At 49.0% G+C, this 17,448-nt stretch overlaps 1 protein-coding gene across 1 annotated transcript; it reads right to left on the bottom strand.

Annotated features, from left to right (window-relative positions):
- Positions 1 to 6,217: 6,217 nt before the first annotated feature.
- LOC138753059 (mucin-2-like) lies at positions 6,218 to 11,372 on the bottom strand. Its single transcript, XM_069915651.1, has 2 exons — positions 6,276 to 11,372; positions 6,218 to 6,223 (listed from the first exon to the last, which is right to left on the bottom strand). Exons 1-2 carry the CDS (start codon positions 11,370 to 11,372, stop codon positions 6,218 to 6,220), a joined length of 5,103 nt encoding a protein of 1,700 aa, XP_069771752.1.
- Positions 11,373 to 17,448: the final 6,076 nt, after the last annotated feature.

The raw sequence follows: 17,448 nt of genomic DNA on the forward strand, positions 1-17,448 counted from the left end.
GTCACTGAGCTGGTGTCTGTAGTTGATGCTGTTGGTGTGGTGGACAATGTAGTCCCTGTGGTGGAGTCTGAGGTTGATGTCATCATGTCTGTGGTCAAGGTAGTGATTACTGTGGAAAATGTCATCGGTGAAGTAGATTCTGTGGTGCCTGATATGGTGGTCTTTGTGATCAAGGTGGTCTTGGTGGTCTCTGTTGTTGATGGGGTCACTGAGCTGGTATCTGTAGTTGATGCTGTTGGTGTGGTGGACATTGTGGTCCCTGTGGTGGAGTCTGAGGTTGATGTCATCATGTCTGTGGTCAAGGTAGTGATTACTGTGGAAGATGTCATCGGTGAAGTAGATTCTGTGGTGCTTGTCTCTGTTGTCAAGGTGGTCTCAGTGGCCTTTGTGGTTGATGGGGTCACTGAGCTTGTCTCTGTGGTTGATGCTGATGGGGAGGTGGTCATTGCAGTCCCTGTGGTGGAGACAGAGGTTGACGTGGTGAAATCTGAGTTCAACGTAGTGATCCCTGTGGACGAAGTGCTCGATAAAGTTGATTCAGTCATGCCTGATGTGGTGGACTCTGTGGACAAGGTGGTCTCGGTCATCTCTGTTGTTGATGGGGTCACTGAGCTGGTGTCTGTAGTTGATGCTGTTGGTGTGGTGGTCCCTGTCGTGGAGTCTGAGTTTGATGTCGTCATGTCTGTGGTCAAGGTAGTGATTACTGTGGAAGATGTTGTCGGTGAAGTAGATACTCTGGTGCCTGATGTGGTGGTCTCAATGGTCAAGGTGGTCTCTGTGAATTCTGTGGTTGATGGAGTCACTGAGATGGTCTCTGTAGTTGATGCTGTTGGTGAGGTGAACATTGTGGTCCCTGCGATGGAGTCAGAGGTTGATGTGGTCATGTCTGTGGTTGAGGTAGTGATCACTGTGGACGATTTGGTCATTGACGTAGATACTGTGTTGTCTGATGTGGTGGCCTCTGTGATCAAGGTGGTCTCGGTGGTCTCTGTTGTTGATGGGGTCACTAAGCTGGTGTCTGTAGTTGATGATGTTGGTGTGGTGGTCCCTGACGTGGAGTCTGAGGTTGATGTGGTCATGTCTGCGGTCAAAGTAGTGATTACTGTGGAAGATGTCGTCGGTGAAGTAGATTCTGTGGTGCTTGATGTGGTGGTCTCTGTTGTGAAGGTGGTCTCGGTGGTCTCTGTGGTTGATGGGGTCACTGAGCTGGTCTCTATATTTGATGCGGTTGGTGTGGTGGACATTGTGGTCCCTGTGGTGGAGTCTGAGGTTGATGTCATCATGTCTGTGGTCAAGGTAGTGATGACTGTGGAAGACGTCATCGGTGACATAGATTCTGTGGTGCTTGATGTGGTGGTCTCTTTTGTCAAGGTGGTCTTGGTGGTCGTTGTGGTTGATGGGGTCACTGAGCTGGTCTCTGTAATTGATGCTGATGGGGAGTTGGTCATTGCAATCCCTGTAGTGGAGACAGAGGTTGACGTGGTGAAATCTGTGTTCAAGGTAGTGATCCCTGTGGACGAAGTGCTCGATGAAGTTGATTCAGTCATGCCTGATGTGGTGGACTCTGTGGACAAGGTGGTCTCGGTGGTCTCTGTGGTTGATTGAATCACTGTGCTGGTCTCCGTAGTTGATGCTGTTGGTGAGGTGGACATTTTGGTCCCTGTGGTGGAGTCTGAGGTTGATGTGGTCATGTCTGTGGTCATGGTAGTAATCACTGTGGACGATTTGGCCGGTGAAGTAGATTCTGTGGTGCCTGATGTGGTGGTCTCCATGATCAAGGTGGTCTCGGTGGTCTCTGTTGTTGATGGGGTCACTGAGCTGGTGTCTGTAGTTGATGCTGTTGGTGTGGTGGTCCATGTCGTGGAGTCTGAGGTTGATGTCGTCATGTCTGTGGTCAAGGTAGTGATTACTGTGGAAGATGTCGTCGGTGAAGTAGATACTGTGGTGCCTGATGTGGTAGTCTCAATGGTCAAGGTGGTCTCTGTGGATTCTGTGGTTGATGGGGTCACTGAGCTGATGTCTGTAGTTGATGCTGTTGGAGAGGTGGACATTTTAGTCGCTGTGGTGAAGTCAGAGGTTGATGTGGTCATGTCTGTGGTCAAGGCAGTGATCACTGTGGACGGTGTGGTAGATGATGTTGATTCTGTGATGCCTGATGTGGTGGTCTCTGTGGTGTCGGTCATCTCTGTGGTTGATGGGGTCACTGAGCTGGTCTCTGTATTTGATGCTGTTGGTGTGGTGGACATTTTGGTCCCTGTGGTGGAGTCTGAGGTTGATGTGGTCATGTCTGTGGTCGTGGTAGTAATCACTGTGGATGATTTGGCCGGTGATGTATATTCTGTGGTGCCTGATGTGGTGGTCTCCATGATCAAGGTGGTCTCGGTGGTCTCTGTTGTTGATGGGGTCACTGAGCTGATGTCTATAGTTGATGCTGTTGGAGAGGTGGACATTTTAGTCCCTGTGGTGAAGTCAGAGGTTGATGTGGTCATGTCTGTGGTCGAGGCAGTGATCACTGTGGACGGTGTGGTAGATGATGTTGATTCTGTGATGCCTGATGTGGTGGTCTCTGTGGTCTCGGTCATCTCTGTGGTTGATGGGGTCACTGAGCTGGTGTCTGTGGTTGATGATGTTGGTTTGGTGGTCCCTGACGTGGAGTCTGAGGTTGATGTGGTCATGTCTGCGGTCAAAGTAGTGATTACTGTGGAAGATGTCGTCGGTGAAGTAGATTCTATGGTGCTTGATGTGGTGGTCTCTGTTGTGAAGGAGGTCTCGGTGGTCTCTGTGGTTGATGGGGTCACTGAGCTGGTCTCTATATTTGATGCGGTTGGTGTGGTGGATATTGTGGTCCCTGTGGTGGAGTCTGAGGTTGATGTCATCATGTCTGTGGTTAAGGTAGTGATGACTGTGGAAGACGTCATCGGTGACATAGATTCTGTGGTGCTTGATGTGGTGGTCTCTTTTGTCAAGGTGGTCTTGGTGGTCGTTGTGGTTGATGGGGTCACTGAGCTGGTCTCTGTAGTTGATGCTTTTGATGTGCTGGTCTCTGTGGTGGAGTCTGAGGTTGATGTCATCATGTCTGTGGTCAAGGTAGTGATTACTGTGGAAGATGTCATCGGTGAAGTAGATTCTGTGGTGCCTGATGTGGTGGTCTCTGTGGTCTCAGTCATCTCTGTGGTTGATGGGGTCACTGAGCTGGTCTCTGTATTTGATGCTGTTGGTGTGGTGGACATTGTGGTCCCTGTGGTGGAGTCTGAGGTTGATGTCATCATGTCTGTGGTCAAGGTAGTGATTACTGTGGAAGATGTCATCGGTGAAGTAGATTCTGTGGTGCTTGTCTCTGTTGTCAAGGTGGTCTCAGTGGCCTTTGTGGTTGATGGGGTCACTGAGCTTGTCTCTGTGGTTGATGCTGATGGGGAGGTGGTCATTGCAGTCCCTGTGGTGGAGACAGAGGTTGACGTGGTGAAATCTGAGTTCAACGTAGTGATCCCTGTGGACGAAGTGCTCGATAAAGTTGATTCAGTCATGCCTGATGTGGTGGACTCTGTGGACAAGGTGGTCTCGGTCATCTCTGTTGTTGATGGGGTCACTGAGCTGGTGTCTGTAGTTGATGCTGTTGGTGTGGTGGTCCCTGTCGTGGAGTCTGAGGTTGATGTCGTCATGTCTGTGGTCAAGGTAGTGATTACTGTGGAAGATGTTGTCGGTGAAGTAGATACTCTGGTGCCTGATGTGGTGGTCTCAATGGTCAAGGTGGTCTCTGTGGATTCTGTGGTTGATGGAGTCACTGAGATGGTCTCTGTAGTTGATGCTGTTGGTGAGGTGAACATTGTGGTCCCTGCGATGGAGTCAGAGGTTGATGTGGTCATGTCTGTGGTTGAGGTAGTGATCACTGTGGACGATTTGGTCATTGACGTAGATACTGTGTTGTCTGTTGTGGTGGCCTCTGTGATCAAGGTGGTCTCTGTTGTTGATGGGGTCACTGAGCTGATGTCTATAGTTGATGCTGTTGGAGAGGTGGACATTTTAGTCCCTGTGGTGAAGTCAGAGGTTGATGTGGTCATGTCTGTGGTCGAGGCAGTGATCACTGTGGACGGTGTGGTAGATGATGTTGATTCTGTGATGCCTGATGTGGTGGTCTCTGTGGTGTCGGTCATCTCTGTGGTTGATGGGGTCACTGAGCTGGTCTCTGTATTTGATGCTGTTGGTGTGGTGGACATTTTGGTCCCTGTGGTGGAGTCTGAGGTTGATGTGGTCATGTCTGTGGTCGTGGTAGTAATCACTGTGGACGATTTGGCCGGTGATGTATATTCTGTGGTGCCTGATGTGGTGGTCTCCATGATCAAGGTGGTCTCGGTGGTCTCTGTTGTTGATGGGGTCACTGAGCTGATGTCTATAGTTGATGCTGTTGGAGAGGTGGACATTTTAGTCCCTGTGGTGAAGTCAGAGGTTGATGTGGTCATGTCTGTGGTCGAGGCAGTGATCACTGTGGACGGTGTGGTAGATGATGTTGATTCAGTGATGCCTGATGTGGTGGTCTCTGTGGTCTCGGTCATCTCTGTGGTTGATGGGGTCACTGAGCTGGTGTCTGTGGTTGATGATGTTGGTTTGGTGGTCCCTGACGTGGAGTCTGAGGTTGATGTGGTCATGTCTGCGGTCAAAGTAGTGATTACTGTGGAAGATGTCGTCGGTGAAGTAGATTCTATGGTGCTTGATGTGGTGGTCTCTGTTGTGAAGGTGGTCTCGGTGGTCTCTGTGGTTGATGGGGTCACTGAGCTGGTCTCTATATTTGATGCGGTTGGTGTGGTGGATATTGTGGTCCCTGTGGTGGAGTCTGAGGTTGATGTCATCATGTCTGTGGTTAAGGTAGTGATGACTGTGGAAGACGTCATCGGTGACATAGATTCTGTGGTGCTTGATGTGGTGGTCTCTTTTGTCAAGGTGGTCTTGGTGGTCGTTGTGGTTGATGGGGTCACTGAGCTGGTCTCTGTAGTTGATGCTTTTGATGTGCTGGTCTCTGTGGTGGAGTCTGAGGTTGATGTCATCATGTCTGTGGTCAAGGTAGTGATTACTGTGGAAGATGTCATCGGTGAAGTAGATTCTGTGGTGCCTGATGTGGTGGTCTCTGTGGTCTCAGTCATCTCTGTGGTTGATGGGGTCACTGAGCTGGTCTCTGTATTTGATGCTGTTGGTGTGGTGGACATTGTGGTCCCTGTGGTGGAGTCTGAGGTTGATGTCATCATGTCTGTGGTCAAGGTAGTGATGACTGTGGAAGACATCATCGGTGACATAGGTTCTGTGGTGCTTGATGTGGTGGTCTCTTTTGTCAAGGTGGTCTTGGTGGTCGTTGTGGTTGATGGGGTCACTGAGCTGGTCTCTGTAGTTGATGCTTTTGATGTGCTGGTCTCTGTGGTGGAGTCTGAGGTTGATGTCGTCATGTCTGTGGTCAAGGTAGTGATTACTGTGGAAGATGTCATCGGTGAAGTAGATTCTGTGGTGCCTGATGTGGTGGTCTCTGTGGTCTCAGTCATCTCTGTGGTTGATGGGGTCACTGAGCTGGTCTCTGTATTTGATGCTATTGGTGTGGTGGACATTGTGGTCCCTGTGGTGGAGTCTGAGGTTAATGTCATCATGTCTGTGGTCAAGGTAGTGATTACTGTGGAAGATGTCATCGGTGAAGTAGATTCTGTGGTGCTTGTCTCTGTTGTCAAGGTGGTCTCAGTGGCCTTTGTGGTTGATGGGGTCACTGAGCTTGTCTCTGTGGTTGATGCTGATGGGGAGGTGGTCATTGCAGTCCCTGTGGTGGAGACAGAGGTTGACGTGGTGAAATCTGAGTTCAACGTAGTGATCCCTGTGGACGAAGTGCTCGATAAAGTTGATTCAGTCATGCCTGATGTGGTGGACTCTGTGGACAAGGTGGTCTCGGTCATCTCTGTTGTTGATGGGGTCACTGAGCTGGTGTCTGTAGTTGATGCTGTTGGTGTGGTGGTCCCTGTCGTGGAATCTGAGGTTGATGTCGTCATGTCTGTGGTCAAGGTAGTGATTACTGTGGAAGATGTTGTCGGTGAAGTAGATACTCTGGTGCCTGATGTGGTGGTCTCAATGGTCAAGGTGGTCTCTGTGGATTCTGTGGTTGATGGAGTCACTGAGATGGTCTCTGTAGTTGATGCTGTTGGTGAGGTGAACATTGTGGTCCCTGCGATGGAGTCAGAGGTTGATGTGGTCATGTCTGTGGTTGAGGTAGTGATCACTGTGGACGATTTGGTCATTGACGTAGATACTGTGTTGTCTGTTGTGGTGGCCTCTGTGATCAAGGTGGTCTCGGTGGTCTCTGTTGTTGATGGGGTCACTAAGCTGGTGTCTGTAGTTGATGATGTTGGTGTGGTGGTCCCTGACGTGGAGTCTGAGGTTGATGTGGTCATGTCTGCGGTCAAAGTAGTGATTACTGTGGAAGATGTCATCGGTGAAGTAGATTCTGTGGTGCTTGATGTGGTGGTCTCTGTTGTGAAGGTGGTCTCGGTGGTCTCTGTGGTTGATGGGGTCACTGAGCTGGTCTCTATATTTGATGCGGTTGGTGTGGTGGACATTGTGGTCCCTGTGGTGGAGTCTGAGGTTGATGTCATCATGTCTGTGGTCAAGGTAGTGATGACTGTGAAAGACATCATCGGTGACATAGATTCTGTGGTGCTTGATGTGGTGGTCTCTTTTGTCAAGGTGGTCTTGGTGGTCGTTGTGGTTGATGGGGTCACTGAGCTGGTCTCTGTAATTGATGCTGATGGGGAGTTGGTCATTGCAATCCGTGTAGTGGAGACAGACGTTGACGTGGTGAAATCTGTGTTCAAGGTAGTGATCCCTGTGGACGAAGTGCTCGATGAAGTTGATTCAGTCATGCCTGATGTGGTGGACTCTGTGGACAAGGTGGTCTCGGTGGTCTCTGTGGTTGATTGAATCACTGTGCTGGTCTCCGTAGTTGATGCTGTTGGTGAGGTGGACATTTTGGTCCCTATGGTGGAGACTGAGGTTGATGTGGTCATGTCAGTGGTCGAGCTTGTGATCATTGTCGATAATGTGGTCGGTGAAATAGATTCTCTGGTGCCTGATGTGGTGGTCTCTGTGGTCAAGGTGGTCCTGGTGGTCTCTGTGGTTGATGGGCTCACTGGGCTGGTGTCTGTAGTTGATGCTGTTGGTGTGGTGGTCCCTGTGGTGGAGTCTGAGGTTGATGTCGTCATGTCTGTGGTCAAGGTAGTGATTACTGTGGAAAATGTCATCGGTGAAGTAGATTCTGTGGTGCCTGTTGTGGAGGCCTCTGTGATCAAGGTGGTCTCGGTGGTCTCTGTTGTTGATGGGGTCACTAAGCTGGTGTCTGTAGTTGATGATGTTGGTGTGGTGGTCCCTGACGTGGAGTCTGAGGTTGATGTGGTCATGTCTGCGGTCAAAGTAGTGATTACTGTGGAAGATGTCATCGGTGAAGTAGATTCTGTGGTGCTTGATGTGGTGGTCTCTGTTGTGAAGGTGGTCTCGGTGGTCTCTGTGGTTGATGGGGTCACTGAGCTGGTCTCTATATTTGATGCGGTTGGTGTGGTGGACATTGTGGTCCCTGTGGTGGAGTCTGAGGTTGATGTCATCATGTCTGTGGTCAAGGTAGTGATGACTGTGGAAGACATCATCGGTGACATAGATTCTGTGGTGCTTGATGTGGTGGTCTCTTTTGTCAAGGTGGTCTTGGTGGTCGTTGTGGTTGATGGGGTCACTGAGCTGGTCTCTGTAATTGATGCTGATGGGGAGTTGGTCATTGCAATCCGTGTAGTGGAGACAGACGTTGACGTGGTGAAATCTGTGTTCAAGGTAGTGATCCCTGTGGACGAAGTGCTCGATGAAGTTGATTCAGTCATGCCTGATGTGGTGGACTCTGTGGACAAGGTGGTCTCGGTGGTCTCTGTGGTTGATTGAATCACTGTGCTGGTCTCCGTAGTTGATGCTGTTGGTGAGGTGGACATTTTGGTCCCTATGGTGGAGACTGAGGTTGATGTGGTCATGTCAGTGGTCGAGCTTGTGATCATTGTCGATAATGTGGTCGGTGAAATAGATTCTCTGGTGCCTGATGTGGTGGTCTCTGTGGTCAAGGTGGTCCTGGTGGTCTCTGTGGTTGATGGGCTCACTGGGCTGGTGTCTGTAGTTGATGCTGTTGGTGTGGTGGTCCCTGTGGTGGAGTCTGAGGTTGATGTCGTCATGTCTGTGGTCAAGGTAGTGATTACTGTGGAAAATGTCATCGGTGAAGTAGATTCTGTGGTGCCTGATGTGGTGGTCTCTGTTGTCAAGGTTGTCTCGGTGGTCACTGTGGTTGATGGGTTCACTGAGCTGGTCTCTGTATTTGATGCTGTTGGTGTGGTGGACATTGTGGTCCCTGTGTTGGAGTCTGAGGTGGATGTCGTCATGTCTGTGGTCAAGGTAGTGATTACTGTGGAAGATGTCATCGATGATGTAGATTCTGAGGTGCTTGAAATGGTGGTCTCTGCTGTCAAGGTGGTCTTGGTGGTCGTTGTGGTTGATGGGGTCACTGAGCTGGTCTCTGTAATGGATGCTGTTGGTGTGGTGGACATTTTGGTCCCTGTAGTGGAGTCTGAGTCTGAGTCTGTGGTCGTGGTAGTAATCACTGTGGACGATTTGGCCGATGACGTAGATTCTGTGGTGCCTGATGTGGTGGTATCCATGATCAAGGTGGTCTCGGTGGTCTCTGTTGTTGATGGGGTCACTGAGCTGGTGTCTGTAGTTGATGCTGTTGGTGTGGTGGTCCCTGTCGTGGAGTCTGAGGTGGATATCGTCATGTCTGTGGTCACGGTAGTGATTACTGTGGAAGATGTCATCGGTGAAGTAGATTCTGTGGTGCCTGATGTGGTGGTCTCTGTGGTCTCAGTCATCTCTGTGGTTGATGGGGTCACTGAGCTGGTCTCTGTATTTGATGCTGTTGGTGTGGTGGACATTTTGGTCCCTGTGGTGGAGTCTGAGGTTGATGTGGTCATGTCTGTGGTCGTGGTAGTAATCACTGTGGACGATTTGGCCGGTGACGTAGATTCTGTGGTGCCTGATGTGGTGGTATCCATGATCAAGGTGGTCTCGGTGGTCTCTGTTGTTGATGGGGTCACTGAGCTGGTGTCTGTAGTTGATGCTGTTGGTGTGGTGGTCCCTGTCGTGGAGTCTGAGGTGGATATCGTCATGTCTGTGGTCACGGTAGTGATTACTGTGGAAGATGTCATCGGTGAAGTAGATTCTGTGGTGCCTGATGTGGTGGTCTCTGTGGTCTCAGTCATCTCTGTGGTTGATGGGGTCACTGAGCTGGTCTCTGTATTTGATGCTGTTGGTGTGGTGGACATTTTGGTCCCTGTGGTGGAGTCTGAGGTTGATGTGGTCATGTCTGTGGTCGTGGTAGTAATCACTGTGGACGATTTGGCCGGTGACGTAGATTCTGTGGTGCCTGATGTGGTGGTCTCCATGATCAAGGTGGTCTCGGTGGTCTCTGTTGTTGATGGGGTCACTGAGCTGGTGTCTGTAGTTGATGCTGTTGGTGTGGTGGTCCCTGTCGTGGAGTCTGAGGTTGATGTCGTCATGTCTGTGGTCAAGGTAGTGATTACTGTGGAAGATGTTGTCGGTGAAGTAGATACTGTGGTGCCTGATGTGGTAGTCTCAATGGTCAAGGTGGTCTCTGTGGATTCTGTGGTTGATGGGGTCACTGAGCTGGTCTCAGTAGTTGATGCTTTTGATGTGCTGGTCTCTGTGGTGGAGTCTGAGGTTGATGTCGTCATGTCTGTGGTCAAGGTAGTGATTACTGTGGAAGATGTCATCGGTGAAGTAGATTCTGTGGTGCCTGATATGGTGGTCTTTGTGATCAAGGTGGTCTTGGTGGTCTCTGTTGTTGATGGGGTCACTGAGCTGATGTCTGTAGTTGATGCTGTTGGAGAGGTGGACAATTTAGTCCCTGTGGTGAAGTCAGAGGTTGATGTGGTCATGTCTGTGGTCGAGGCAGTGATCACTGTGGACGGTGTGGTATATGATGTTGATTCTGTGATGCCTGATGTGGTGGTCTCTGTGGTCTCAGTCATCTCTGTGGTTGATGGGGTCACTGAGCTGGTCTCTGTATTTGATGCTGTTGGTGTGGTGGACATTTTGGTCCCTGTGGCAGAGTCTGAGGTTGATGTGGACATGTCTGTGGTCGTGGTAGTAATCACTGTGGACGATTTGGCTGGTGACGTAGATTCTGTGGTGCCTGATGTGGTGATCTCCATGATCAAGGTGGTCTCGCTGGTCTCTGTTGTTGATGGGGTCACTGAGCTGGTGTCTGTAGTTGATGCTGTTGGTGTGGTGGTCCCTGTCGTGGAGTCTGAGGTTGATGTCGTCATGTCTGATGTCAAGGTAGTGATTACTGTGGAAGATGTCGTCGGTGAAGTAGATACTGTGGTGCCTGATGTGGTAGTCTCAATGGTCAAGGTGGTCTCTGTGGATTCTGCGGTTGATGGGGTCACTGAGCTGGTCTCTGTAGTTGATGCTTTTGATGTGCTGGTCTCTGTGGTGGAGTCTGAGGTTGATGTCGTCATGTCTGTGGTCAAGGTAGTGATTACTGTGGAAGATGTCATCGGTGAAGTAGATTCTGTGGTGCCTGATATGGTGGTCTTTGTGATCAAGGTGGTCTTGGTGGTCTCTGTTGTTGATGGGGTCACTGAGCTGATGTCTGTAGTTGATGCTGTTGGAGAGGTGGACATTTTAGTCCCTGTGGTGAAGTCAGAGGTTGATGTGGTAATGTCTGTGGTCGAGGCAGTGATCACTGTGGACGGTGTGGTAGATGATGTTGATTCTGTGATGCCTGATGTGGTGGTCTCTGTGGTGTCGGTCATCTCTGTGGTTGATGGGGTCACTGAGCTGGTCTCTGTATTTGATGCTGTTGGTGTGGTGGACATTTTGGTCCCTGTGGTGGAGTCTGAGGTTGATGTGGTCATGTTTGTGGTGATGGTAGTAATCACTGTGGACGATTTGGCCGGTGACGTAGATTCTGTGGTGCCTGATGTGGTGGTCTCCATGATCAAGGTGGTCTCGGTGGTCTCTGTTGTTGATGGGGTCACTGAGCTGGTGTCTGTAGTTGATGCTGTTGGTGTGGTAGTCCCTGTCGTGGAGTCTGAGGTTGATGTCGTCATGTCTGTGGTCAAGGTAGTGATTACTGTGGAAGATGTCGTCGGTGAAGTAGATACTGTGGTGCCTGATGTGGTAGTCTCAATGGTCAAGGTGGTCTCTGTGGATTCTGTGGTTGATGGGGTCACTGAGCTGGTGTCTGTGGTTGATGATGTTGGTTTGGTGGTCCCTGACGTGGAGTCTGAGGTTGATGTGGTCATGTCTGCGGTCAAAGTAGTGATTACTGTGGAAGATGTCGTCGGTGAAGTAGATTCTATGGTGCTTGATGTGGTGGTCTCTGTTGTGAAGGTGGTCTCGGTGGTCTCTGTGGTTGATGGGGTCACTGAGCTGGTCTCTATATTTGATGCGGTTGGTGTGGTGGATATTGTGGTCCCTGTGGTGGAGTCTGAGGTTGATGTCATCATGTCTGTGGTTAAGGTAGTGATGACTGTGGAAGACGTCATCGGTGACATAGATTCTGTGGTGCTTGATGTGGTGGTCTCTTTTGTCAAGGTGGTCTTGGTGGTCGTTGTGGTTGATGGGGTCACTGAGCTGGTCTCTGTAGTTGATGCTTTTGATGTGCTGGTCTCTGTGGTGGAGTCTGAGGTTGATGTCGTCATGTCTGTGGTCAAGGTAGTGATTACTGTGGAAGATGTCATCGGTGAAGTAGATTCTGTGGTGCCTGATGTGGTGGTCTCTGTGGTCTCAGTCATCTCTGTGGTTGATGGGGTCACTGAGCTGGTCTCTGTATTTGATGCTGTTGGTGTGGTGGACATTTTGGTCCCTGTGGTGGAGTCTGAGGTTGATGTGGTCATGTCTGTGGTCGTGGTAGTAATCACTGTGGATGATTTGGCCGGTGACGTAGATTCTGTGGTGCCTGATGTGGTACCTTGATTAAAATAGCAAAGAGAAAATAGGATTTTATCATTTTTAACATTTTTACACAACACAACTAACCCTGCTTCAATGTAGCTTGAACACTACTGTAAATGCTTGTACAATTGTTGAGTTTCGGTGACCAATTTTCAGGTCAAATTTGGATGGTGGACTTTTACACAGATACTGCTTTTGGCCACAGTAGGCACCGGGTGCTTGACTGGCCGGGACCAGATGGCAAATCCGTGGGGCGTCAGGAGCTCGGACGGGCGGCTGGCTCAGACCTAGGAGAGAGTCTGCGGCAAGGGCAGAAACTGGTTTCTGCCATCGGGAGGCCTGTGCGTTGGGTTCCCAGGTGGGTAGGGGGCCAGTTCAAGAGTCTGTGGTTAGGGCACTGGGAGCTTGGATGAGCGTCCGGCTGGGGCAAGAATCTGCAGCCGGGGCGTCAGTAGCTCTGGTGGCTGGGTAGGTGAGGCCAAAAATAAAGGGATTGACTTTTACACAGGTCATATAGAAAATGGGTGATTTTTTTTAAAGCCAGAAATGGGTGAGTCAACTATGCCACGGTATTGGCTATTTCACGCGTATTTGCAGTCCGTGGAAATAAGTTCTGCTTCCTCTAGTCAACGCTGCTAGTCGATCATTCCACAGTGAGTTGGAATTTGAGCAATCTCCTTTGAGCATAGGGGAAACTTGTGTATGAGTGGGATGATTGGCGTAACGGTCAGCGCAACACTGTTACACCACCTGCGATTGGGACCGGGGTTTGAATCCTGCACTGTCCGGAAGGAGTTTGTACTCCCCTGTGTCTGCACCATTTGAAAAAATTGAACTCGGGTTGTAGGTTAATTGGGTGTAATCGGCAGCACGGACCCGGAGGCTGGAAGGGATCACTGTCTAAATTTGGAATAATTGCACATGATAAAGGTGGATGAAAGATTGTACATTGTACACGCAAGAGGGAGTTGACTCAGCACTGCACATCACAGGCAAAACCCCCTGAATATCACCTACCCTCAAGTCTTTGCATTTCTTCTATCAAGACCCCTCATGACCTTAAATACCTCGATCAAATCTCCCCTCAATTTCCTACATTCCCAGGAATAAAGTCCTAATCTGTTTAACCTTTCCCTGTAACTCAATTCCTGAAGCCCGGGCAACCTCGACTTACGAAGGCCAATATGCCAGAAGCTGTCTTTGTAACCCCATCTACCTGTAATGCCAATTTCGGGGGAAATGGTGCATCTGTATTCCAACTGCACTCCTCAGTGCCCTGCCAGTTACCTTTATACAGTATCTCCTTCCTTCATTTCTCCTAAAATCCAATTCCTCACACTTCTCAGCATTAAACGCCATCTGCCACTTTTCATCCTATTTTTCCAGCTGGTCCAGATTCCTTCACGAGCTTTGAAAACCTTCCTCACTTTCCACGACACCCCCGGTCTTAGTGTCATCTGAAATCTTGCAGATCCAAACCACATTATCATTAAACAACAATGGTGCCAGCACCGATCCCTGAATCACACCAGTCAGAGAGACAGTCACCCACTTTCGGCCAATGTTGAATCTAGACCAGGGGTTCTCAACCTTTTTCTTTCCATTCACATCCCTCTTGAAGTATTCCCTAGGCCATTGGTGCTCTGTGATTAGTAATGATGGGATGTGAGTGGAAAGAAAAAGTTTGAAAACCATTGTTTTACCTGTTTTGTTCACATCAGAGGAAAGACCAGCATGTTGGCCACATTGAGAAGCACCGCAGCGACCACAACTGGGGAGAAAACCGCAATCACCATGACATCCACCATGAAGACCATTGCACCAACCACGTTAACCATAGTGACCTCCACATCAACTGCAATCCCCAGCACACTGACCCCTTCAACCACATCGACCACGTTTTTAACTAAAAAGACCAGCACATCAGGCCACACAAGATCTGCACCAACCACAGGGACCCCAATGACCACCTCACCAACAGCATCAACAAAAGAGACCAGCTCAGTGACCCCATCAACCACAGAGACCACTGAGACCACATTGACCACAGAGACCACTGAGACCACATTGACCACAGAGACCACTGAGACCACATTGACCACAGAGACCACCACATCAAGCACATCAAAATCTACTTCACCCACCATATCATCCACAGTGATCATTTCCTCAACCACAGACATGACCACATCAACCTCTGACTCCACCACAGTGACTTCAATGTCCACCGCACTGACTGCATCAACTACAGAGACCAGCTCAGTGTCCCCATCAACCACAGAGACCAACTTGTCTTAAAAGACCACCACATCAGGCACGTCAGAATCTAGTTCACAGACAACATCAACCACAGTGATCACTACCTCAACCACAGACATGACCACATCAACCTCAGACTCCACCACAGCATACAAAATGTCCATCTCACCAACAGCATCAACTACAGAGACCACCTCAGTGACCCCATCAACCACAGAGACCACCGAGACAAACACATCAGGCACCACAGAATCTACATCATCGACCACATCGTCCACAGTTATCACTACCTCGACCACAGACACGACCACATCAACCTCTGACTCCACCACAGGGACCTTAAAATCCACCGCACCAACAGCATCAACTACAGAGTCCAGCTCAGTGACCCCATCAACTACAGAGACCACCTTCTCCAAAGAAACCACCACATCAGGCACCACAGAATCTACTTCACCAACCACATCGTCCACAGTAATCACTTCCTTGACCACAGACATGACCACATCAACCTCAGACTCCACCACAGGGACCACCTTACCAACAGCATCAACTACAGAGACCAGCTCAGTGACCCCATCAACCACAGAAACCACCTGGTCCAAAGAGACCACCACATCAAGCACCACAGAATTTACGTCACTGACCACATCGTCCACAGTGACCACTGTTTTGACTCGTTATGTGCACCATTTCAGAGCTCCAAAGGAAATGACAATTTTTCTCTCAAAAAATATTTCAGTAACAATTGGGTCTAGAGCAATAATTCTCAACCTTCCCTTCCCACTCACGTCCCATCTTAAGCAACCCCTGACTAATCACAGAGCACCGATGGCCTAGGGATTGCTTAAGGTGGGATGGGAGTGGAAAGCCACTGAATGTATATACTGAGCTTCTGAACTTTTCTGACTAACCTCCCATGTGAGACCTTGTCAAAGGCCTTACTAAAGTCTTATTTCAAAATCAGGTGTTTCTTTAACATCAGGAAGATGGCAAACAGAGACTCAAAGTTCTATTCCGTTAGAAAAAAATTATGTATAATTATATTACGTATAAATATATTCTATATTTTTACAGATTTGGGCCCTGTTTGTTTGAACATTGTTTGAATTTATAAATAATTCCTTTGAATCCTCTGGTGAAATCTTCCCTTTATAATTTATGTTCCTTTGTGAAATGTTTTTGGAATCTTTGAGTGTTTCCTAAAGCAATCCAATTTAATATCTATCTATTTTTTAATATTTTTTTAGTTTAGTAGGTTTTTAGTGGGGGTAGGCAGTTCCCCCTACCCCTCCATGTCCCCCTTCCTTTTCCATAAGACTGGAACAGAAATAGGCCAATCAGCCCATCGAGTCTGCCCCACCATTCAGTTGAACCATTTCTCCATGGCCCCTCTGCCCAGCCCTCCTCCCTGTAGCCTTCAATGCCCTGGTCAATTAAGAATCTATCGATCTCTGCTGTAAGCACCACGACCTGGCCTCCACGACCACCTGCAGTGGCAACAACTTCCACAGGTTCACTGGTCTCTGGCTGAAGAAGTTCTTCCGCTCTGGACCTGGACTCTTCCACCATGGGGAAACAACCTGTCTACATCTACTCTGTCCGTGACTTTCAACATTCAAAATGTTTCAGAGAGATTCCCTCCAAATCCACCCCACCACCCCCCATTGTCATTCTCTTCAATTCCAATGAGTACAGGCCAAGAGCTGGTCTTCATAGGATAACCCTTTCATTCCCAGAATCATCCAAGTGAACCTCCTCTGAACATCTCCAACATCAGCACGTCCGTTTTTAAATGAAGAGCCCACAATCCTTCAAGTGAGGTCTCACCAGGACCTTATGTCACATATTCAATTCTCTTATTTGTCTGACAGTCAATTCCAAATTGAGTACAAATACTCAGCCCTGTGGCACCAAGAAAGTACCAGTGTTTAAGCAACTTGGAATCTTTTTAGCTAATAAAGTGCGTTGGAAGCTCTGGGAATAATTGTAGCTTAACTTATCTAGTGCGGTTTCTCTCTCACCTGTTATGCACTGCACCTCAGCGTAAAGTTTGGAAAACTAAAAATCGCATGGAAAAGACCAGTTTGGTGCATCAGCATCACCGCAACCTTTACTGTGGTTCAGCTGGACAAGTAGCCTGACCTCTCCGTCGTTGTGAAGAAGCAACCGTTTGTTAAAGCTTCCTAATTACATGAAGAATTTGTCCAGTCCCGCGGCAGCAGCGCTGTAACTGGATGAATCTGCAGACAAACCAAGAAAGGACATACACGGGGAATGGTAGGGCGTGGCGGGGGGGGGGGGGGAAGAGTGTGGTTGGACGGAGGGATATGGGAGTGCAGATACGTGATTCCCTTGCCACACACTGCTGGAGACGCTCGGCAGGTCGAACAGCATCCTTTATGTTACAAAGGCAGAGATACGAGACCGAATGCTTCAGGTTTGAGTCCTTTCTGAAATTCTCATACTTCGATGAAGGGCTCAAGCCTGAAACGTCAGTGATGTATTTTTACCTTGACTACATAAAAGACACTGTTCGACCTGCTGAGCATTTTGTGCTTTTACTTCAACCCCTGAATTTTGTGATTTACTTCATAATTCCCTAGACACAAGTAGATAGGGTTGTAAGAGAGCTTTTGGCATATTGGCCTTCATAAATCAAAGTATTGAGAACAGGCATTGGGATGTCATGGTGAAGACAACGGGTGGGGCCAAATTTGGAGCATTGTGCGCAGTTTTGGTCACCGAACTACAGGAAAGACATCAATAAAATTGAAAGAGGGCAGAGATTTACGAGGATGTTGCCTGGACTTGAGGAACTGAGTTGGAGGGAAAGGTTAAACAGGTTAGGCCTTTATTCCCTGGAGTGTAGAAGAATGAGGGGAGGTATTGAAAATTATGAGGGGGATGGACAGACTAAATGTAGATACATTTTTCCTGCTGAGGGCAGGTGAGATAACGAGGGAAAAGTTTGGGGGGGGGAACATCTTCACATGGAGTGGGGGCATGGAACAAGCTGAGGTGGGGAATGCAGACTTGACTTTAACGATGAAGGAGAATGTGGACAGGTATGTGGATGGGGTGGGGTGCAGGCCAGTGGTGCTCGGAACCAACCAGAAGGGCCAAAGGGGCCTATTTCTATGCTGAGATGTTCCATGGTCAAAG

The sequence above is a fragment of the Narcine bancroftii genome, chromosome 2 (genome assembly GCF_036971445.1).
Source record: "Narcine bancroftii isolate sNarBan1 chromosome 2, sNarBan1.hap1, whole genome shotgun sequence".
Classification (NCBI taxonomy): Eukaryota; Metazoa; Chordata; class Chondrichthyes; order Torpediniformes; family Narcinidae; genus Narcine; species Narcine bancroftii.

What these genes read in the sequence shown, in the direction of transcription:
- LOC138753059 (XM_069915651.1), bottom strand. Translation starts at nt 11,372, where the DNA reads ATGACCACATCAACCTCAGACTCCACGTCAGGGACCACCAAACCAACA.